The sequence below is a fragment of the Sinohyriopsis cumingii genome, chromosome 13 (genome assembly GCF_028554795.1).
Source record: "Sinohyriopsis cumingii isolate HCF-2022 chromosome 13, ASM2855479v2, whole genome shotgun sequence".
Taxonomy (NCBI): Eukaryota; Metazoa; Mollusca; class Bivalvia; order Unionida; family Unionidae; genus Sinohyriopsis; species Sinohyriopsis cumingii.
The window spans coordinates 33349230-33374317 of NC_142973.1; the positions used below are offsets into that span (position 1 = coordinate 33349230).

The following is a 25088-nucleotide window of genomic DNA, read 5'->3' on the forward strand; positions in this document are numbered from 1 at the left end:
TATAAGAATAGTGTCCATATATATCCAATTAATTGTAAATACAATGCGTTACAGTGAAAGAAAACATTTATTCGATTTTTAAAATATTTTATGAACTTCTCGGACTTTCAAAATTTCCATGTAAAAGTTTTACAACTCCATGGATATTGCTAGAATTTTTGCTAAAGGAGGTACTAAAGACGCCATTTTGATACCTTTTAGGCCGAGTTTGCTGGAAGAAATGTTTACAAAGACATCGTCAGCTTTCAGTCTCCATCAAGTACATTCTTGAAAGTAGAACTTTTGACCAAATCACCAGAGGTATATATTTCCTTTCCTAACAAATGTAATAGAAAAAAGTAACACTAAGGGAAAAACAATTGAATAAATTTAAAAATTATCGAAGCTTCCTGCGTATAAAAAACAACGATAATAATAATAGTAATGATGATAATGATGCTAATGTTGAAAGGGAAAACACGATAGTACAAGCCAAACTACACTTCGTCTAAACGTCCTTGGCGTTTGAGAACAATATAGGGGCCATAGTCACCACACATAGTTTATCGAAATCCAGTTGAATTAAAATAAAGGCGAGCGCTTATAAGTTATTGAGGCACATAATCGTTTCCATGAAAATTCTTTTAATATGTTGTGGTTTCTCGAAACGGCGAGAATATCAACAATATTGTATCTGCAGTCCTTAACGGCGGACTTTTTCAAACTTAAACTGTTTAAACCAGAATTATTTTTTTGCATTGTTTAAGGTAGAATAGGCAGGTAGTCTTGATGCTGAAAAAAAAATCAACAATCCACAATGAGCTACGAACAAACCTATCCAAGAGTTTAGCGCAAAACTTGTTAGATTGCCATACATATCTAATCCTCAGATGAATTTTCTTTATAATTTTCAGATCGGGAAAAATGCAGTATTCAGTATCACAGGAAGTAAAAACCCAGGGGAAGTAACATACCATGTAGGTATTTTTCTTAATCTATTTTTCCACAGCCACAATCATGTTGCGTATAGATGGCATTGTTTTTGTTTTTTCTTTATTCAGTTTTATCTATAGTCGCTTGTACATCTCCAAAAATCAAACACATACTGTAGTATGTTGTTCACTTGTAAGTAACTGTTGGCGTATTTTCCTCTTTGCTATCGCTATTATTTCAGGCTGTACATTAACAATATAGTCACAGGCACATACACTATTGTTTTCATGAATTAAATCATCTAAACGAATATGATGAAGATACTGACGAAAGGAACAACACGACAGGTACAAGTCTACCTACATTTTATTTAAACGACGTTGGCGTTTGAGAAATATACGGAGATTGTCACGACATATAATTTATTGAAATCCAGTTGCATACTTCATCTATACCGAATAAACTCCTGAATTTGAAAAGCAAGTTTTGTTGCATGTCATTAATTTATCATCAATTTAAAAAAAGGGTGATAATCAGATGAACGAAATAATGATTTTGACGTCACAATAGGATCCTTTTAAGGAATAAGATGGAATTGGAATACGCATGTCGGCTAAATTATCTAACTAATATACATTCATCGTCATTCTGAAAAGGTGGTTTTACAGCATTCTCAACACTTACCACCAAATATAACCTATTGAAATTAATTTTCGGTTTATTTTGTATAAACATGTGTATATATGCTGTAATATTCCTAGCTAAGAGATAAATAGGCTGCTTACACTAAGGATCTTATTTTGCAAGGACAGCTACTTTGTCGAAATACTTTGTATGCATGAGTTTAGTGATATCTTGGTTTATTTGTAAGTGTACAGTTTATGTAAGTACGCAACCTTTGGCATGCCATATCAAACTAAAGACGCCTTAAACAATGTTTAAAACTGTTTTTGACAGAAGCAACATCAGAAATCAAATGTCTTTTTTTTAAAATAGATTCTCTCAAAGTCACTCTTGTCGTTGACGGGAAAAGTGACAGTTAATCAGGGCAGTGTGACAGAGACCTTTACTGTCCTTATAACTTCCAATATGGAACCAGCAGCCCGTATTCTAGTGTACTATGTCGAATCTGATGGAGAAATAGTGGCTGATGGACTATCCTTCACGGTGCAAGAAATGTTTCAAAACAAGGTACGTTTTCGGATATGAACATTGAAATATAACGCATTTCCTTTCTACGTTCGAACATAATTTGTGCGTATTAATATTGTGAAATATTATATTTATTTTGTAGCAAGTTTACCTTGTTTTGAATAGGTGGACATCACGTTTAGCAAGATAAGGTCGCAACCCGGTGAAAATGTCGATGTTCAGCTGAAAGCAGACCCTGATTCCCTCATTTGTGTGCTAGCTGTAGACAAAAGTGTGCTGCTGTTGGGAACTGGAAATGATATAACTGAGAACAGGGTAAGTAGATTGAGAAAACGTTCCTATTATAAAAGATTGTAATTATTGGCTACATTTAGTTAAAGCAAGTCATTACATAACTATCCATGTTTAGCTCAGTTTAAAATGAATCTTACAATAATGATCTTAAAGTTATCCAAAACGTTAACTAGTTCCACGACTTTCATGTGTTAAGTAACTTTCAGATTATTTTATAACTGAACTTAGATTCTATTCAGTCTTGTATGGTGAAATGATTGAAGTTTGCTTCAGATGTCGTGGCTAGAACGCTGTGTCGTATCTAACGTAATAAGTAATATTATATGAAAGAAGGCAACATATAAATTGGATGGCTGAAACGTCACGCCAGTTGGGTCATATGATCAATATATCTATAACACAAGTTATCCCAAGCCTTGTACTATGCGTAGGGATGCAAGTTTCTGATTATGATTTTATTTTATAATTCAGTCTTGAATGGTGAAATGATTGAAGTTTGCTCTAGATGTCGTGGATAGAATGCTGTGTCGTATCTAACGTAATAAGTAATATTATATGAATGATGGCAACATACAAATTGGATGGCTGAAACATCACGCCAGTTGGATCATGTGATCAATATATCTATAACACCAGTTATCCCGAGCTTTGTACTGTGCATAGGGATGTAAGTTTCTAATTATGATTGTATGTGTTATGTGTTTATTGTACCTAACTGCCAAAACAACCGAAAACTCGCAATGTGTAAAGAACAAATAATTTGTTTTATTGCTCTAGCTCGTCAGTAAGAACTCTGGCATGCGTCGTTGCAGTGCATCAACATGTAAATCCGATTAATGCATTTTATGATAAGCAGTCTTTTGCATACTTTTAATATTTTGATTGTTGATCAGGTCCGGTATGATTTAGGCAATTATGGCTACGATGGTATCCCCTTCGCAAGAGGATGGGGTATTTTCCCGCCTTGGTCTATCCCTGCGGATGACGCATCTGACGTATTCAGAGTAGGTATTAATGTTTTGTTTCAGACCTGTTGACACATTCTTCCATTATTTTCTTCTACCTTTTTATTTTCTAATTATAAGTATGCTTGATATTTCATGCAAAAAGTGAATACACATAAATAAAATGCTAAGACGTTCAATAGTCTTTCGCAAAGAGAACACTTTCGTCTTAATTGTGTTAGGAAAGCCACATGTACATAACAAACCCATTTATTTTGCTTTTACCTGTACGGTTTTCAGATGTGCCTTTTGTTTCAAACGTAAATAAATCATGCTGTATATAAAGTCTTCACATAGTGAATTATCCCATGCAAGTCATCATGGGATAATTCATTGAGTAACACATAATAGCATTTTATAGTTAGAAGACACTGTGTTTAATCAATTTTATTTTCAGCAAGCGGGATTGATAGTATCGACGGATGGAAACTTGCACAAGTTTGATATATGGTCATGTGAGTGGAAATGTATTTTTGTTTTCAAGCGTGTTTTAAGTGTGAATAAAGAAATAAAAGCGACATCAAGAGACATTCCCATATAACTAGGAATATTGGATTTTATAGTGTCATGTTGGAGATGATATTGGTTTTATTACTGTAGCTAGAAAGTGACAATAAAACCATTTCATTGTCTCCATAGGGTCAATAAAAGTATTACTTTTTGTGCTCTCTCTCTCTATCTGCCAACTATTCGAAGAATTTTACTGAAGATAATGTTGGCAACTATATTTAGGTATTAAGACAGGCAGGGCAGGATTAAGAGGAATATAGGTGTTTCGAATTATGCCGGAATAAAAATGTTTCTTGTTAGAAGATGAACTCAATTTTGATTGTTTTTCCAGGTTACGACCATGTAAAACAGAAATAACTTCAATGAAGTTTCTCTCCCCGTCTGTACAAAAATTTATATCCTAATTATTCATAGAAATATTTTAATTATAATAAAAATATTTCGTACTACATCAATTCAGCTTTTCGTTTTGGGCAATCGTTGATAACACAAACGAATGTTGTCTAATATACTTAGAAGTAACATCTTTATAAAATAATGCACCGATTACTGGAAATCATGTATACTCATGAACACCGTATTTAACTAATTTAAAACCATGGTGCACCTTTTTTTATACTAGTTTTTTTTTGTAATATGGGCGTGTGGCCTAAATCACCGAATAAATTATAATTATTATTATTGTTGCAAAGGTTTTACTCACTTTGTGAAAGATTATTTTTAGATATAGAGTTAACTTGTCTAGAACGGACAGTGTTAGATCAAACATGATGGTCGTTGTGTCGAGATTGTCAGCATACAGATGCTTTGAATGTAATAAAGATCTTTAAGTGCAAGCTTTGTGCCAGTCTTTTTGCTTTGTCTGGTTACAGAAGGATTGGTTTATATAAGTTCCACTGTACCATGAAAAGTTATGAATACTGAAGTCACTGTTGTCCTAAATCTGATTCAGTACTGTAAACATTTTCATGATTCATTTATTTGTCCAAGAGGCTGCAAATAGTAACCTGTTTAAACTACATTTTGTTGTATATATTCAGAATTATGCTTTTTATTTCCTAGTAAATGACAGAGTGATTCAACGTGCCTTCGGCGGAATATACCAGTCACGAATGCTTTCATCCGACGTAGATGAAAAAATTGTAGGCACAGCCCCGAGAGTCAGAAAATTCTTCCCGGAAACCATGATCTTCACTAACATTACTGCTGAGTATGTGCTCAGATATCAGTTTAACGGTTCAGCAATTTACGTTTTTGAAAGGTTGCACTGTAAATTTCTAATGAAATTCATTATTGAATATCGAACTTAAAAATTAAATTTGAAGAAATGTTTCAATACACTATGAACCAGTAATTCAGTCGGTGATTATTTATTCTGAAAGAGTATTTATTTTATGTCTGTTTGTCAAATAATGAATAGCCCTCCATGAATTTCGTTCACATTGCGAGAAATTTCATAAAACAGTTACATCATATGAATGTAATGTGAATCATTGAAAGATTAGTTTCACTTTTGACCTTGATAAAATAAAATTAGTCTTACCAGGGATCCAAGGGAAAGCCAGATACGTGTTATTTGAACACATATGATATACCAAAGTGCATGAAAATTGGCATAAACGCTAAGCCCAACCAGCGTATGAAGAAGGTATGGACGGATGGATTAGTGTAGCACCATTTATCCTAGCACTGTAATTGTGTGGCATAAAAAGTAAAATCTATTTTAGGCGTATTCACAAGCTTGATGCGAAATGTCATGATAGTTTTCAATTTATTGCGTTTATATATTTTGTATTTATTTCAGTGCTAATGGGACAGCAAAACTAACTCAGATTGTTCCCGATACAATAACGGAATGGGTTGCCAGTGCATTCGCTCTAAATGTTAACAGTGGCCTCGGGATCGCAGCTATGGCGGCCAATGTATGTAATTTCGCAGCAACCAATGTTATAATTTGTGACACCGTATTTATGAAATGCCATTTAGAAAACAGTTATGTAGATTTTTGGCGCGACCTTCTAAGACGTCTTTTTCCTCTACTTTCCATTCTCGCTCTCTGTATTATTGTAAATTGATGGGTTTTTCAAGTACCTTTTCATTACTTGTAAATGAGCAAAAAGCGTTTTTATAAGCAGATTTATTATTATTATTATTATTTATTATTTATTATTATAAATAAATATTAGTCTTTGTTTGGTTGAAAATAATAGAGGCATCTCAAACATTTATTGATACATTAAAAATATAGAATTATCAATTAAATTATATTAGAATATTTACCATATCATGCCTCTTTTCCTGAGAAATAATTTTTCTTTTAGCTTACAGTGTTCCGACATTGTTTCGTGAACCTTCAGTTGCCGTATTCTGTCGTGAGAGGCGAAGAAGTAGTTATTCAAGCAAACGTTTTTAACTATTATGACACCAACGAATACGTAAGTTATGAAGGAAGAATGATCCACATGTACAAGTATTAGTAACAATGAATGTAATATAGTCTTCCTAACTAACAAGCTGGCATGGTGGACATAGTCACACCTATGAAATATTTTGTAATGGTAGTTTGTTTACTTGAACCATTAAGTTTAATATTTTGTTTCAATTTGCCATTGTAGAGCTGTCAGTCATTAGCATTGTCTCTTGCCACCAGCACACATCAGCCGTAATATTTCAAGAAAAGCGCATCATTCCATGATTGTAGAAACGTACCATTGTGCTCTGATTAATTTAGATAAAGTTGTACTTCTGTGGTATACATTGGTCAAATGCATGTTGACCTGCTTTTTATGATTTGTAATCCTTTGTACACTAAAGAAAACTGTTCCTTTACCCGGATGTCCAGGTTATTTTCTTTCATTTCTTGATGTTAGAATATTGATCTGTATTTAAAACAAATTTTCTGCTTATTTATATTAGTTTAGGCGCCTTTCAATTTAGTTGACGGGAGTCGTATAGTAATGCTTTTGCCCATTTTTCTTTCGCTCCCCCAACATACTTGTTCCAAGAGAAATTGACTGAGAATTGTTTTTGTTTAGCCACATTTAATATGAACATCTATATTGATCAAAGCTCGAGAGACTTTGATTTTCAAACTTTTGTCATGGTTTTATGTATTATGGGCAATGAATGTATCCTCTGAACATTTGTCTACGCTCCCTACTTTTCTTTAACACTTCAACTAAATTAGGCATGCAGCATTTTATTGTTAAACGTGTGCAAGAGTTATTTTTCAGTTCTGCTACGTCGTTATTAACGAATGTGCTCTCACCCTCCCCCGCCACGATTTTGTATTGCCCATGTTTTTTTGTTTCCGTAGCATAACTTTATCAAAGTTTTGTTTATCGGGATTTAAATTTGAAATGATCTCGATCTCTAGCTTCCCAGGACATTAAGAATTACCACTTGATTACTCAACCTCCTGACTTTGATTTATGCATCGTTACTTTACGAAGGATTGTTGCATTTCAGATTTGCGTGTGGTCTAAATACTATTAGGTTGGGAATTAGTTTAATCTCCAGCCTTGTTAAAATATTATTTCGAAGAGTTATGGCTCAATTGCCTGTTCTTTTTGTGATTTTCTGGACAGTCTTTTACTACATAATGCTGCATTTAAACTACATTGATCATGCATCATTATCTTGGTGAGACTCGGAATAATTTAGGTTCAAGCATTTCATGCCATCATTAAGAGAACTTAAGTCGCCCAATAACTCATTCTCTTTGCTATGGTTTCTCAACACATATGTAGCTGATTTTTGTATCTGTTTTATATAAATAGGTTCTGTTGACCTTGAACGGATCAAATGACTTCGATGGCATTACTATTGATGGCACCGGAAAGAATACAGTTTTGACTGGTGATCTGGTGCAATGTGTTCAGGTATTTTGAATTTATATCATTCGTTCAAACGTTGTCATGAAATAGGGTCTATTCTGACTTTTAGTTTATAGATACCCCTTTGAACGAGATGTGCTTTTGGATATAATTGAGAATATGTATTATCAGCGTTGAATTGGCTTTAATCTCGGTGTTATATACATCGGGGTATTTATGTTTGTCATGTATATTTTTACTTAAAGCCTGGCTCGTATAGTAAAGGATGAGATTACAGAAATAAAGTATAACTTGTTTATATATAAATCGTTCAATATTATATAATGCCTTTACTCATTCCCATGAACGTATGTCTTTAAAAATAGAGAAATCCCATATTACTTGGATGTAAAGTCTCTACTGTGACAAAGTAAAAAAGAAAGGTAACCTTTTTGAAATAAACTTTGGAAACCTCTCAGAACGTGGCAGACTAGATCCCTACATAAATGGAAATGTGACTGTAATCTTGTAAGTGATGTTGGTATTTTTTTGGCCGAAATCTGTTACCTATGAGATTATATGCTATAAAATTCTCGTATTTTAAACAAGATATTCCCTGTGAAATTTAGGACTTCAGCAAGTTCATGAAAATTTATAAAACAAATACGGTGTCAATTATTCGTATGCCATGACCATATCAGTATGCATAGATAATTTTAAGAAAAACAAAAAGTATACAAAGACAATATATAACATCTAAAGCAAAGCTTTGTGTAAAAACAAATATTGCGTTCCTTTATTTGGTGCCATATCGGCCTGTGGTATTTAATGCAATTCACATCGCTACCGGATGACATTTAAATGTGAAAATTCGTGAACAAATAAAATGGGATATTTAAAAATGCTTCCTGAATCTTGTACTTCAATGACTACTGCCTTTTCAGTGATTTATTAAATGCTGCTTATCTGGTTAAATCTTGATATAACACAGGTGAATTCAAATGAGCCAAAGGCAGTATTCTTCACAATAAGACCGAAGTCCATTGGTTCCATAAACCTACAGGTTCAAGCACAGTCACGTCTGGCGGCGGATGCATTGATGAATCCTCTTTTAGTTGAGGTATGCATTTTCCTTTGCATTTGGTCGGTACCTACTTATCTACAGGAGTAAAGGTGACTGATTTTACTGATTCGTTCACATTCTTGCCAATGGGTAAACGACTTATATGAAGAGTTAAAAAGGTTAGTTAGTAAAGATTTTATGAAACGTTCTGAGTACTTTTTCCGACGTTTTGAGTACTTATTTTTCAGTTGAGACTGACATGTATATATTGATCAAAAGTTGTAAGACCTTTCCTTAATCTGAGTCGACGTATTTCCATATTTACAGTATACATTTACTTGTATTAAATCTGGTTCTAAAATTCCGTCATATTAGACCATATTTCGTGCTTTATAAGTAATTGGATGAACAAATATTGGTGTCACTTACAGAGTATATTATCTTGCATATAAAGATGAAACTAATGTCTATGATAACAAGCATCTCTTTAGGTGCAGAAAGCTATTGCACTTACCTCTGGTATAATTGTACAAACGTCATAATGTATGTTGATGTTCTGTAAAAACACACAAGAATAAACAATTTTCTGAAATATTGTAAACGTATTTCTATATGAAGCTCACTGCTATTTTTTCGCGTTCGAATTACAAAACATGGGTAACAGTTCCCTGGAGGCAATAGCGGTATTAAATTTTTGTTAACGTTTCTTGATAGTCGTATGTTTTGTCACACGCAGTACTCCACTGAAATTTGAAACCGTATTGCAATGATGTTAAAATTTGTATATTTGTATGCTTGATTTGTCTTTCTCTAGATTGGAGGCATCATTCGTCGAAACTAAGTTTGTGTTGACAACTTTTTATGTATTTTCAAAGTTAATGTTCTTCCGTATTTATTCAATGTTGATAATTGCTACAGGCTGAGGGAGAACAAAAAGAATACAACAGACCGGTGCTAATATCACTTTCGAAAGATGGAACGTTCTTCGAGCAAGTTCGAGTCACGTATCCTCAAAATGTAGTAGAAGGCTCAGAGAGTATACGCGTAACGTTTATAGGTGAGTTAACGTCATTGGGCGAAAACAATAAATTGTAAACAAATTCTATGGACAATGAAGGTAACTAATCATATATGCACAGATCATTAAAAGGCAAATTTTATATTATGAGGGTTGAAAAATTTACTCGCTCCACTTGAATAGGAAAACTGAAACTTCTGGTCGACTGAGGTTGCAAATTACTCGCCGAAAAGATGCTGACTTGAGGGCTAACCAGTATTTCTCTTGAATAAATAGGATGGCGACAACTGGAAGTTTCTACTTTCTACTGGAAATATTTTCCATTCTTAAAGTCTACTCAGCTATCCACTCGCACACTTCATTACTAATAAACTCTTAGCAGATGGAGAACATATTGGTGAAAGGTGCAATTATTAACAACTGGTATTGGAAGGGTCATATAATACGCTTCTTCAAAATAAGCTTGTACACTGTTTTATAAACAGCTGAGTCGGATCCAGGTTAGGAGAGTACATATTTCCATTCACTTTCAAAAAGTATTTTTGATTTGATTTGTTTAGTCATAATAAATATTGCTTCATTTTGTGATATTTGTTTAAAATAAACTGCAAAATCCACATGTTGCACTAGCAAGAACACAGCAGCTTTGTAGAATAAAAATTAATGAATCCAATTATATCACATAACGTTCACGTTTATTAGCTTCTATACTTCAAATCCTACTTGAAATCATAACATTCGCGCAGCATATGCATAGCAAATGTAAAAAGCTACATCAATGTGGTGAGGACTGCAACGTTCATAACGTCCTGCGATAAATAGACGCGCCATGTGTGTTCATTGCTGTATCATTCGCTGCAGGTACCTCTCCACATTATCTTGTTGTTTTCATTTCGTAAATTTCCTATTAAATTAACTTGTATAACATACATTAATTACTATTATTAGTGCACAGCTTTGTCTACGGAAGTATTTACTCTGTAGGTGATATTCTTGGACCTTCCATGGAAAATCTAGAGGACCTTATCCGGCTTCCATACGGCTGTGGGGAACAAAACATGCTGAACTTTGCCCCTAGTGTATATGCAGCCCACTATCTAAAGCAAACCAGCAGGATGCCCGAAGATTCAGTAAAACTGGAGGATATTAGATTCAAATTAAGAACAGGTATACTTTTTAAAAGATTATAGTTTTCATGTACATTGTTTCATGAACCTAACATATTGCCACAATCTATAGTTTAGTCAAACAAAATTCGAATATATATTGTTCTGAAAATTAAATCTGAATGAAGCATAATTTACTTTTGATGCAGCTGAGACAATAGTAACTTGTCATCTCATATTGTCATCAATATGAGGTTGAGAAAACCGTTTGAGATCATTAATTCACTGACGAGTTCATTTCAACAAGGAATGCAGAAATATCTTTCAACTCATTTCCTAAATGTTATTGGAATATGTGCAATTGTATTGGAAGCTCCATATATATTTCTACTGTTTTACCAGTCAGACATTATATGGCGCATGCAAAATACAAAACAAACTCTTTTGAAACGAAAATATTTACATTATCATTGACTTAACACAGAAGAACCAATTTACTTTAACGTGAGGTTAAATGAAAAAACTTAGGCAAAAGAAAATAAATCGAATACAAGTTTAAATATATTTAACATCTAAACTGTTATGCGGTAATGCTAAAAAATTGTATTTTAATGTTTTCAGGTTACCAGAGGGAATTGGTATATCAGAGATCTGACGGGTCATTCAGTGCATTTGGGGATGCCGATGAGTCGGGAAGTATATGGTACATGTGGAGGTTACACTATAATAATAATAATAATAATAATAATAATATGTGAATATAATTAAACAGAATCATATAGACTAAATAACGAGGTTTCATTCTGGCTGTATAACTATTTTTTGGTTTAGAAAGTTTAAACATTTGAATATCCATTAACAAGAAATTCAGCGGAAGATGTCTCCATTTATCTCGCTGAGAAAGCATGGTCTGCTCGGGTATTTCCAACATTTTCGTATCGTTGTTTGTTCAGAAGATAGTAAATTCCTATCTTTCATTGTTTTTTATTCTTCAGATTATAAATGAAGTAATACATAATCACCAATTAGAATCAGTTTTAAAATAGAATCAGTTTTAAAATCTTTCAATGTATTTTTAATTCCAACTATTGAGAAAACGACCAAGGACATGTACCGTCCTACGAATAATGAAAAAATACTTTAACATTTACGAAGCATTTATCAAAGGAGAGGACACGGAGACAAATACAAAAAAAACAAACCAAGATGTATTATGTTTTCCAGAAGAAAAGTTGATTATAGTTTGTCTTGAAAACTCTTTACTAAAGTCAAAGATTTATCTGTAACGTATTCAGGTTGACGGCATTTGTTGGAAAGTCTTTTGCACAGGCAACCGATCTGATTTTCATCGATCCTAGGGTCATTGAGGAATTAGTGAAATACATTCTCAAGCAACAGTCCGATGACGGTCTGTTCAACGTCACAGGGATAGTTCACCACAGAGCAATGCAGGTAACGTTTGCTATTTTTTTTAATCATTGTAAAGAAACATTGTATATTGAGCATCCGGTTTATGATGCGTTCAGTCCACTTTGTTAGTCACTAAACAAGACTGTTATTGCTGTTTGGTATTTGTACGTTTTAAGTGTTATTGTTTCCTATCTAGTACTAAATCAAGCGAAATCATTTCGAAAGTTGGCAGATGTGGAAATATCAGTATTTATATAATACATTTCTCAAACATGTATATATTAATTTGTAAAATCATTAATTACTATGCGAGTAAAGCTGAAGTTACCAATTTAACAATATACTGGAGCATAAAATATCCACGAAGCATTCTAGACATATATTATGAGAATCTATACCGGTCATCTCATCTGGTGATTTAACCGGGAATAAATTGAGCAATTGGTTGCCATTCAACCAAACATTTAAATTTTTATCCGAATTGAAACTGTATATCGTTCCATCGCAAGAAGTGACTAGGGCAAAGTCTTTGATATGCTTAAAAAATAAATAAGATATTCTACTAATACGATTTGGTGCAGACAGACAACCATATTAGGCAGACGACCACCTCCTAAGCGCAATAGACGTGCTACTACTATAGGAATCAGTCCAATCACTCGTATTTAAATGGATGGTTATCCTGAGCAGGTCTTACACGTTATATACAAATGGTTTGCTATGAACTTGTATTTGTTTTCAACATTTTCCAGTTTTCTTTGTTTTTCAGGGAGGATCGGCTGAAAGCAGACGATCGCTTGGTGCTTACATCTTCATTGCCCTAAAGGAAATACAGGCTCAAAATATCAGTGTGAGTTTCGTCAACACTTGGTGTACACTTAATATTCCGTCATTAGTAAGTAGTAAACTAAAGAATAGAAGATAGCCAACCAAAGAACATGTATTACACTGTACACTGATTTGATCAGAAGCAAGACTGCATTAAAGTTGCTTTTCTTTTAAAGAAAACACCTACAGAAAGTATTAGGCATACAATTTAAAAGCGTTTTTTTATATAAAGATTTTATGCAATCGTTTTGTAGGTCATTGTAGTTCGGTGGTCTTGTCTTTAAACTTTGTGTTAATATTGTGAGACAGCTAAGGGATACGCGGTCTCAATATTATCTTACCCCCATGCACCAGACGAAAAACGTTGATTATTCCGAGCAATCTGGATTAAAAATGTAGGGTCTGAACACGCAGAAGTTTGAATTTTCTGAAGGTTCATAGTAGTATCGTAGATCTTAGATGATTGAAATAGCTCTCGTTTGGAACGTTCCTGACTTCAAACAATTGATGTTTAAACTGTTTCCAATGCATATTTACAGAAGGATGAGAGTCATCTATTAAGCCTGAACAAAGCCATTGCTACAACAGAGACGGCCCTGGCAAATTCAACACCTGAACTGGCCATGGAGTACGAAATGGCAATAATAGCTTATGCTTTGTCACGTACAGAAAAATATACTGCTAATGCCAGATCCATACTCAACACACTAGTTCAAAGCCGAGACGTCGTCAATGAAGGTAAAATATTTCGCCCGACTTCCATCTCAAGAAATCGGTGCGAAATTTGGAATCCGAGAAAAGGTTTTCTCATTACTACTTTTGTGGTTTGTTGTTAGTGGATATTGCTTCTTTTTATTGAGTCATATTGTTTGTAAGAAAATACGTGAAATGTTTGCTTAAATTTATTTCTTAAACGTAATTAAGACATAGCTTTTCAACACGCAACTATAAATGACAGTATAAAGGCACTTTAAGTGAATTTCGCTCTTAATACAAAATTCCAACATGACGGGTAATTCATTGAATTTTAGTTCTAAAAGGGATGGGCATGAAGTCATCCGTTTTATGCATCTAGAACGCCTACTCTTGTCCACACGTAAAGTTGTAATATTTTTTATTCACGTAATTCATTGCAATATGATATATTTTGTAGTGCGATGTCGTAAATGTTACAATTGGGACAGATTCATTTGTAGACGACCAACCATTTTTATCGATTGTAGGAGACCTCAAAAAGGGGGTGGAATCCATATTCAGTAGAATATGCAGCTGAGACTTGATCGTGTCATTCTGTAAAATATTAAAAAATTAATACTTTACAAAATAAAATATCAGCATAAAACATTCTAGCTCTCACTATATTCCATATGAATTTAACTCACATTTTCAAAGCCTGATTTCCTACACAAAGATCAAAGATGCATATGATTACTGTTGTATAGAAAAGCGCTAATCTGTCTTATTCGTGGGGATTTACTTGAAGTTAATTCGTGCTGGTCTTTCAAATCAGAATATATCATTGAACACCCACCATTAACATTTAGATAACAAGCAGTTTTTTAACATATATATTAATGATTTATTGGAAGTATTGAAATATGATCCTATTCGTGTATAATGTATAGCAAATATATTGTTTGGATAGGTGGTCTACGCCACTGGAAGAACGACTCGCGATCCCTGCAGATAGAAATAGCAGCGTATGCCCTTTTGGCTTACACTGAGCTGAGGGACACTGAGAATGGATTGCCCGTGCTGAGGTGGCTCATCAAGCAGAGAAATCCCTATGGAGGATTTGTGTCAACTCAGGTAGATCATTAGACAGAGAAATCCCTATGTAGGATTTGTTTCCACTCGGGCAGCTTCATATAATTTTACCGGGTTTAAGTAGTTCATCTAAAAAGGTATCTTCAGAAAGCCCTTCGTGGTTTTGAACGGTTTACGGTCAATATAATGCCATGTACATAATTCTTATTGATGCCTAACTATTATCCAGAATTAGAAAAGGTGATGCAATATATTAGTTCCTCATGAAGTATAGGGTTGGTTGGCGGCATAACCTTAAATAGGATCTGTACTTGAACTCTTTTAATGAATATAATCGATGCATAAAACACTAAAATAATACCCGTATACAGAAAGTATCAGAATGAATTAGGAATACAGACAGGAATGATATCGTAATACTTTCTAAAAGGAAATCAATGTACCACGAAAAATACCGAAACAATCGAATAATAATGCATGCTCCTGTTTTTATTCGCACACGCAAGCACACACTGAACTTTTTTATTACAGAACTGCATGGTACTAAAAGCTGACATAAAAGTATTTCTATGGGAAAGATTGTGTAATATGTGCTATTCATTTATCAAATAGCCATTTCAATAAGATGTCCAGTTATTAGTGTGGCTTCTTAGAAAACATTTAATTTTACTATATAGTAGAAACTAATGACGTTTGAAATTCAATTATCCGACTGTTTCTTTGTTACAGGATACAGTCATTGCAATTCAAAGCTTGTCCAGTTTTGCGGCTTTGACCTATACCCCGGTTGTTGATATCCGAGTAACCCTTCGAGTGGGAGCTGCCACGGAGAACTTGACCCTCAACAGGGAAAACAATGATGTCCTGACACTCAGAGAGGTAAGTTTAAATACATTATTTTGATGTACTGCATATGATATCAAGTACTGTATCTGCGGAATACAAAATCGGCTTCTAGCTATAACCTCGTTACATACTTACATTGTACATCGTATCGGGAAGAGCAAGTAACAGTAGCTAACATTGCATCAACAGGATTACAAGTTACTTGTATGCATCCAATAATACATGGCATAGAATTAATGTAAACTGTTTTGAAGTGTATTCAGTTCTGACGAAAATGAATATGGTTATAGAGTCAATGATTTCAATACGCAACCTTTATTCTTAAATACATGAAGACCAAATTTTGAATCTGTGTAAAACGATTAATGCGACTATTCTCGCTTGCACATTTTGATTGCACTTAAGAATTGCATTAGACTTAAATAAAACGTTCGAAACGATATAAATTCAGTGAATTTCATGTACTATAATGTGGCGTAACGATATAAAATTGCTTTCTCGGAACAGTAAGCAGCAAAAGTGCAAGATCATTGTAAAATATATTGTAGTTGCGTTTGTGTTATTCAGATGGAACATCTCTCGTGAGTAATTTCGAGTGAAACGATTCTCAAAAGCGTCAAGTGTTGTAAAAAGGCACTTTGTGTCTTTAACTATTTCTCCCTTTGTTTCTTTATTCGGTCCGAGAATGATTATTGCCATATAGAATTGACATCTTCGCTAACCAAGGTTCTGGTAATCCTATCTACATCTTGGCATATCGAGCAAATATTTCTGTGCTTTGGGGCTGTGAATTTCATTGGATGGGGCAGCAAGCCACCGCATCCAATCAAAATTAAGTGTTGAAATTTGAACACATTTCCTAAGTGATTGCAACAAGGTGAGCGCACAACTTGAATGGACTGGTAAATAAGCACTTTTCCAGTGTTGGTCCGTGTTTTCACAAATAACCTTTAACTCAAATATACATATAATGGATTCCCTCTGGTACAAAATCAACGTATCCTCTTTAGGTCAGTTGCCACCACCGTTTATGGCCGATCAACAATGCACCCCGTTGTTTAGTTAGAATTCCATACTAAGGGAGGCAAGACATAAAATCCTTTTAGATGTCGCTTGGACAAAAAGCACTGATATAGCTATTCGATCCGACAAGGTGTAGATAGGGTTATCAGAACCTTAGCTAGCGAAGATGAAGTGTCCTCGAAAGCACTAAGAATATTCATACTATCACATGATTGGGCTTTTGTCTCCATTTCAGTTCCCTGGTACTACGGATTTCATAAGTGTAACGGCGACTGGAACAGGAATGGGTCTTTTGGAGGTGAGTTGTGACATGCATACATATATGTTCAGAGACACTTGCTTACAAGAGTCAGTAAATATTTGTTGATGTCATTATAATCAGTGTATCCCCTAGGGGTGCAAGACTGAGTCAAAAATCTCCTTAGTGTCAAAACTACGGTCAGACCGAGTAAAAAACAAACTTTGGTATCAAAACTGGGGGTCAAATTAAAAATTTGGGGGTCTCTGAAGCGCAAATGAGGGTAAAGGGAAACAGTTATAATGTTCAGTCCTTTTGTTCTAAATTCTAAATACAGTACTGATACAACTAACGCATGTGCATTTGTGCGTGCTGATTAGCTTATAGATATATGATTAGCGTTTATGGTATCTTAATACCATATATTTTTATGACTGGCTTAAAAATAAGTGTAATGAACTTTATCGTTCCGATTTGTGCGAGTTTTTTGCGAGTGATTTCATTTACACAGATTAAGATGACTAAAATGCAAGAAAAATCTAAAACAACCGTCTATTCACATGACTAGTTCAGTAACATTATGTGGGTTTTTCCTACCACCGTGAACTTGAAAAAATGAGATGTATATATTTAAACAGGTTGGGGTATTCTACAATGTATTGGGCGAGTCGGTACCTCCAAGTTTCACGCTCACTATCGAAACCTCAGAGGAAAGAAAGAACAGCTTTATTCTGACGGCGTGTACAAGGTATGTATACATTATTTAGATGGTATGGATGATATTTTCAAAAGAAATAAGTTGATGATCCCTCTGAAAAATAAAAAGGCCTGAATATGGTTGTATTAAGTTTGTCGTAGATGTTTTGTAGGATATTTACGTAATCAGAACAAAGAATAAATTTTAAGACGTCTGCAATTGAATGATAACTTATGTTAGCGTTTATGAGGAGAATGATAATGATGATTAGTGATAATACCTGACAAAATGAGAATAATAATCGGTATGTAAGATGAATGTTTTAATGTTTGTCTTCTAGAGAGGACCTTCAATAATGAATAGCTTATATTAAGAACCTAAACTATGATTATAGACGAGTAAACAATCATACACAATACACCATAGTCCTTCATTGATGGTGCTGATATCAGCCCACATGCCAATCTAATCGTTACAGTTGTGGAAATTTGAATGAACCAGACCATGCAACACATAGAAGAGCATGTATTCAGCAACGTACTTGTGTAGATTAATATTTTCTGAAAATGCATCAGTCAACATTACTTATCCAGTGCTGTTCAAATTGCAGCTGGACACAGGCAGGCAACAGTGGTATGGTATTGCTGGATATCGGGGCACCATCAGGTTTTGCGGCACACAAATCATCCGTAGTAATGATATCGGAGATAAAGCGAATCGAAGAATCTTCCGGACGTTTGGTCATCTACTTTGATCAGGTTTTCCGTATTATCACCTGGAGTGCATTTTTCTAATATTTAGTCCTTACCGTCATGTATGTCTCTTATCTCTTTCAACTTCAAATTATGTGTATATGTGTATGTGTGTAAAAACGTTTAGTCAACAGTCTTGACCAGCCAGGTTTGTCAGGAATATATTGTTGTTGCCTGCACGTTGACACCTTTTTCAGAAAAAAAATTATTTTTGAGAAACTTTGAAATAATCGAAAGTCCTTCAAAACCGTTCAATTAATGTAAATGTATTATTTATTGGTCTATCAAGACTAAAGTCTATTAAAATGACAAGATAATTAACTGATGGTTTTTTCTGAATTTAGAGATAAAACAGGCAATAATCTTTATTCATCTGACATCTAATGTCCTGCTGCAGCCGACTCTGATTGTAGAACCCTTATTAATCTGGTAATACAATTTTCAAACAAGGTAACATCTGAGAAGATCTGTATTGGCGTAACAATGAGAAGGGCGTCTCTGGTTGCCAGGGTCCAGCCTGCGACTGTCCGAGTCTATTCTTACTATGACCCAGGTAATCTATATAATGCATGCTACGTATGTCGCCGGTAATTTATTTGTCGATGTGTACTTTGCAATATTATTGGTATATTATTGTTGATTTTTGTACTATTCCACAAACAGATACGATTTAATGAGAAATGATTTGGTGGCATAAGCGATATATCTAGTTCGCAACAATCAGCGTCCAAGCTGGACTTGCATATTAGTCAGATTTGAATATTCTTTGGAAGTTAATTTTCTTGCATTTGGAATGAAAATAGGTCCCCGACATGGTCAGTTCAATTCAGTCGTTTTGGTGAAATTTTATACGATTGATAACCATATAACATAGCAATGTTTCATTTGTATTTAGTTTAATGTCAAATTATATGCGAGGACAACGAAGCCTATTATTGGGCACACAATGACAACGCTAATTAGCAATCCTATTGTTCATAATTACAATATAATATCTATGCTTCATTTTGATAGGTGTCCGGAGTATAAGTGTCAATTTAAGTATAAAGCTTGTACTACTTGTCCAAAATAAGTTATGTTAAATGTTAAAAGTACTTTCAGTTACAAGCAGATTTGCAGTGTACAATGCCATCTATTGACTCAGAAGGAAGGTTGATATCACATCCTGAAAACTGTGCAATATAATAACAGTTCTACAAAATCTGACGCCCTTTTTTGCTCCACAGCCAACCCGCCGACAGAAATAAATACAAAATTGTATACAAACTTGATGACGATGATGATCTGGACTAACGACGAATATATTGCCTAGTTTTTCAGTCGACGATGACTGTTCATTCCAGTCTCATGCACACTGCACATGACATAGTAAGCAATATACTTAATTGTTATTGAATTCCTTATACAATTTTTACAGACAAGCGGACAGTAAAGAGTTACCTGCCCACAAGTCTAAAAAACAACAGTTTGTGTGATATATGTGGCACCGAGTGTGGATGTGCTCCTGGAACTATTGTTACCGCAACGGTATGTTTACTTGTTTATCCATGAGACCAAAACAGTGTGCGTACGTATACTTCAGATAAGTTGATATTTATTCCTACAACATGGAGCCGAAAAGAAATTCATGAATGTGTAAGTGTCGTACCGTTCGTCTGCCGGTGTTTACTCCTAAACTGTTGAGATAAAGTTCACTACACATCGAAGTGGAGGTATCCAAGTGGCAACAATATGCGGTAGGGGATAAATTTTGGCTTACCCGTATTGGGTTCCCAAAAAAGCGCCAAAGAAAGTGTACAAAATCTCAACTGATGCTTTCCATTCTGTAATAATAATAATAATAATAATACATCAATTAAAACTACAAGATAAGTTGTATACCAGCATTCAGGATGTATAGTCAATTTAGTTTTAAATATAATTCAATCTTTCAATGTACTGTGAATATAATTAATGAGTGAGTAGATTTTATAAGAAGGTTTTAGGCTATAGTTTTAATACGGACAGTTTTGATTAGAAATTCTTTCGTTTAAATATTCAGTAATGCCTAAAAGTAAAACAGTAGAATTTCCAAAAGTGGGTGTTATTTAGTAAGGTGTATATACACATTTAATACATACATTGTTCTCTTCTTTCAGGCTATGTGCAGCAATGTTCTTCGCAGTAATACTTAATTGCTAAATGGCAATGAAGAAATTCACGTATATACCTCATCAGTGAGCGTAGACTAATGCAGTGTGATAAGATTGTTCCTGAAACTGCGCCTCATTTTGGAATCGATCATAATTTGTTTTTATACAAGCTATCATATTTTGTTTTTATACAAGCTATCTGTGTTGCGTATACGTAATGACGCGATTTTATAATACCATCTTGCCTGTAAATGAGCAATATTGAGAGTAAACGTTGTCTTTAATAAGCACAAACAAAGGCAGAATTATTGCTTCGACGATTTGTACTATGAATAAAAAAAGACAACTTCTCATATCTCTGTAGTTCTTTTCACTAAAATACGACCAATGAAAATTATACTATATTAGAGGCAAGGGTTTTCAGCCGGGTGTACATAAAACGGGGCAGTGAGTGAACACTGCAAGTCATGGGCACACTTTTATGTAGCCTGTAGAAATGAGTAATGCTTAAACCAGTGTTTCAAAACCTATGTTAAATCTGAAAATAAACGCCATGGATATGATTCTGTTCATCAGTTCTAACCTTTGGGCGTCTGGACTATATCAGAAGTTTTACTTGTTTGAACCTACAGGAAATCTACAAGGACATTTCTGCTCTCATCTCATTGTAATTCAATAGTAATCGTTCTTATTAACTAATATTTATTTTCAGTTCGATTTTCTCATGATATAAAGTACATAGGTATTCCATAAAACATTAGTAAATTATTCTCTAAAAGTTATTCATTAGCGAATAATGGATAAAAATGAAAGTACAAGAAACCAGTTTAGTCAAAATAGCGCAATTTAAGCACATTTCTTCTATGTATGCGTACATCCATTGAACTACAGACCTGACGTCGATACATAAAAACTGCCACATACTTGCCCGTCCTCCTTCTTCCACAAAGTTTAGTCTTCTGTGTAATATATTGTAACAGTGATAGTATTTTTAATTCGCAATATAAGTACTCGAACTCAATTCTTTTTTTATACCTTTTTATACTTAAGAAAAAATGTCCCACGTGTTAGTTTTAAGTTTTAATTCCATCTACCATTCAGGAGGGGATATATTCTTTCTTTCCTTGTCTTGTATTTTCTGTAATTATCATAACGCTATTTTCATATATACAGTTTATAAACCCAATCAAATAAATGCGCATGTTTAACCCAGCCAGTCCGTTATATCCAATGCACACGTTCATCAAAGTAAATGGTAATATTTCTATAATTTTGATATAACATTCCATTTTCATTTTATTGTTGGGTAATGACCTCTTTTAAGTTCATTTTGAAAGGAAAGGTGCAGGTCCATGGATCTGCATAAAGTTTTTCTAAGGACTAGAAATTTCCATATTCTGCATACAAGCGGAAACAGCCGTGTCTACATCGAACAGATTGCTATTTGGTAGTTATATACATTGCAGGATACATAATTCTATTCATAGGGATGATATTGAAAAGAACAAGTCTGAAGTGTTAGAAAACAAACCAAGATATAATTACGCTAGAAAGTCAATAACTAGAATATTTTAACTTGAAAATAGCTTTAAGAGGTATTCAGGGAATTTTTAATTGACATAGAAAACATAACAACTGAGGACGTGAAAGTTCGGAAAAGGAAAACCAAAGAGAAGATAAAAACTATAATTAACAAGTAACCATTTATTTAGCATGTCAGTGAATATAACAAATAGCTCCAAGGATGTGGACAAGGTGAGTGGTGTGGGATTGCATTTTCTTGGACAGCATCAAACTCTCATTACTTAGCCAATAGAACAGCTCTCTATCAACATTATGGCTTGTATAGCAATTGCACTGGAAATGTATCTTCAACCTCTATCAGAGCTATAGGACTAAATTTGATCAAACCTTGTAAGGGTTTTCTTAGAACATGCATTATCAACAATTTGCTCGAAATGGCTTCCTTATGAACACCGTTGCTTCTAAGAAACCAGGTTGGGCATAATTCATTTCAACTTCCCTTGTACGGGCGAGCCAGTTTTGATTAAACACTGTATGAATATTTTATGGGACATTCTTTACTAAAAAGTCTTGTCTGCTTTGCTCTTGTCGCAACTGTGTGACTGCCATAGAAACCACGCAGAGAACACTTAGCTTTTTACTGATATTTGAAATCTGCTGACCCAGATGTGACGAATCAATTTCATAGGTTATATTCATTCAGATTCATATGCGGTGTAGCTCCCCTGGCAACGGTTTCAAGCCATGTCAATAACAGCTAATTCTTATTAAACTTGGGACAAACAATTCGTATATTGTACGCAATTCGTTGCCAGCGATGGTGTGAATTCCAAAGAAACTTGTTTTCACCTTCATTTTCACGGCATAGCCAAGTTTGATTCAATATGGTAGGTAATTATCGTAGCGCATGTTCCACCCTAACAATGTTAGGGATGGTCGAACAATATGGTTTCGAGTGAATTAAGAAATTCTTTTCGTATTTCTCTATCCCCAATTTTATCAAACTTTGTCGTAGAAATTTGGAAGACATGCTGCACAATATTTGTTTATGGGTGGAACCATTGTCAATCCTGTAACATCTATAGTAACGAGGTAGAAAACATAATTTAGAGTTCAGTTCCAGAATGGCTGAGCCAATATTGATTAAATGTTGTTGCTGTTCTAGCGTTTAACGCCATTTACAGCACAAGATAGGCTATACATGGCGGCCAGTATAACTGGTGGAGGAAGAACTCCGGAAAACCCAGGGAAAAACCACCGACCCACGAGAAGCTACTGGCAGGCTTTCCCACGTCCCCATGCTACCCGAGCCTTGGAAATATTGATTAAATACACTAGGGCTATTTCTCAGGGAATGTTGTGTAAGAATTGTATTTAGCGTGGCTTCTACAACAAGCAGGTAGAAAATATACAAATGGTACGTGTTAGGAAAATTTGATTTAATTTATATTTGATTTAATTTGGTTGTTTTCTAGTTTTAATTATTTTTAATCCATTAAATGTAAAAGTAATATAATTTCATTTACTGGAATTTGAAATTTTCCAGAAATTAGTTTGACCTGACGTTTTTTTTTTTTGTTACACCTAACACTAGAACTTAGTATTTAAAAGCTGACCTAGTTCCTGACCTTGATACAGAATTAGTAACAGTTGAAGTAAACAACTTGTATTATCTTTTGCTCATTCTTAGTATGGGATTTTAGGGTGGAATCGAAGCTGTACGTGACTTTTTACATGCAATAGCTTCTATTTCGAAAATCTGGTTTTACCGGAATTGCGCAGTAGTCGGGTTTAATACTGATGTTTTGAGAAAGTCTCAGTTGGGCTTTTAGATGTTTCTATATCAAAGTGTTTTTTTTTTTCTCTTCTGCTGTGACCATTTGAGTTTAATACTTTAATTTTCTTCAAATTATTTTGATTCTAAGAGATTAATTCTTTCTCTATGGACTATTTAAATACTCTTACGGAATTCTTGGACAAAGACATTTATTGAAATTTTATTTGGAATTCAAACACCGGAATATTGTTTTCGTTCAACAAGGAACTATCGACACGTCAATTCTATACTGGCTACAGTATACGTCAACTCAAATTAATTAGAACATTTCATTACTAGGACTTTCAATATATAATTCTTGGATTATTCTTTGATTATTTTTGGATTTTATTCTTAAAACCGTAAGTTCTTTAACTCATTTTACCTTTTCTAGGGAAATCATTTGTTAAATTTTATAAGACAGGTTGTCTTCACTTTTTTCTAGTTACGGTTTATGAGAGCGTAAATAGTCACATACGCGTTGTGCATATTGAATTATGTGCTTGACCTTTTGCTCTGATTGAGGTTTGGATTATTGCGCATACATACACATGTCTTCTTAGTAAGCTATAAATAGGTAGTTTACATGCGTTTGAGTTCAAGGCCAAACCTTGATTATGACTTTAGGAGATTCTAGAAACGTAGTTTTGCAGTTTTTCCATTAAGATGATTGAATTTGTTTCTCCAATAAATGATTATTGTGCCATAGATCAAGTGTACTTGTATAAAAGTTTGATATCATATCTTAATAAGCGTCTTTGAGTTGTGTTCGGTTATAATTTGAGAGGAGTAATTTATTTAAATTGTTCATTTGAATTAGAAATTTGTCATTGACCGTTTGGGCTAAAACACTATTTTTGGGGATTATTGTGAATTAATTCATAGACATTGTAGATTTTAGCTATGGAATATATCAAGACTGTTGGCGCATCAGCTCGTTCAATGTAATTGGTACATCAGCACAAAATGACTCGGAATTCATTCGGAACACCTATACTTACAAACTTGAGATAGAAGATTTAACATAATTTGGAATATAATTCACATTAGTGCAAGTAAATTTTCACTTTTTATTCTTGGGGAAAACTTATTTCTTGAATTTCATAAACTTGTTGACTTTACTTTTTGTTTTTTAAAGGTCACGGTAATACTCTATAAAAAGTTTCCTTTCACATAGATTT

At 34.1% G+C, this 25088-nt stretch overlaps 1 protein-coding gene across 1 annotated transcript in view; it reads left to right on the forward strand.

Annotated features, from left to right (window-relative positions):
* The window catches only part of LOC149785170 (CD109 antigen-like), a 33723-nt gene extending 12822 nt beyond the window's left edge, over positions 1-20901 (forward strand). Inside the window, exons 12-36 of the mRNA XM_089979891.1 lie at positions 202-300; positions 894-956; positions 1909-2103; positions 2230-2379; positions 3252-3362; positions 3760-3817; positions 4935-5082; positions 5677-5794; positions 6194-6307; positions 7652-7753; positions 8679-8807; positions 9669-9807; positions 10753-10935; positions 11496-11577; positions 12170-12326; positions 13054-13134; positions 13652-13850; positions 14758-14921; positions 15609-15758; positions 16984-17046; positions 17625-17734; positions 18294-18441; positions 18886-18988; positions 19853-19962; positions 20574-20901. Coding sequence (XP_089836017.1) covers positions 202-300; positions 894-956; positions 1909-2103; positions 2230-2379; positions 3252-3362; positions 3760-3817; positions 4935-5082; positions 5677-5794; positions 6194-6307; positions 7652-7753; positions 8679-8807; positions 9669-9807; positions 10753-10935; positions 11496-11577; positions 12170-12326; positions 13054-13134; positions 13652-13850; positions 14758-14921; positions 15609-15758; positions 16984-17046; positions 17625-17734; positions 18294-18441; positions 18886-18988; positions 19853-19962; positions 20574-20609 — 3012 coding nt within the window. The 3' untranslated portion in view covers positions 20610-20901. The remainder of the gene's footprint in view (positions 1-201; positions 301-893; positions 957-1908; positions 2104-2229; positions 2380-3251; positions 3363-3759; positions 3818-4934; positions 5083-5676; positions 5795-6193; positions 6308-7651; positions 7754-8678; positions 8808-9668; positions 9808-10752; positions 10936-11495; positions 11578-12169; positions 12327-13053; positions 13135-13651; positions 13851-14757; positions 14922-15608; positions 15759-16983; positions 17047-17624; positions 17735-18293; positions 18442-18885; positions 18989-19852; positions 19963-20573) is intronic.
* The last annotated feature ends 4187 nt before the right edge of the window (positions 20902-25088 follow it).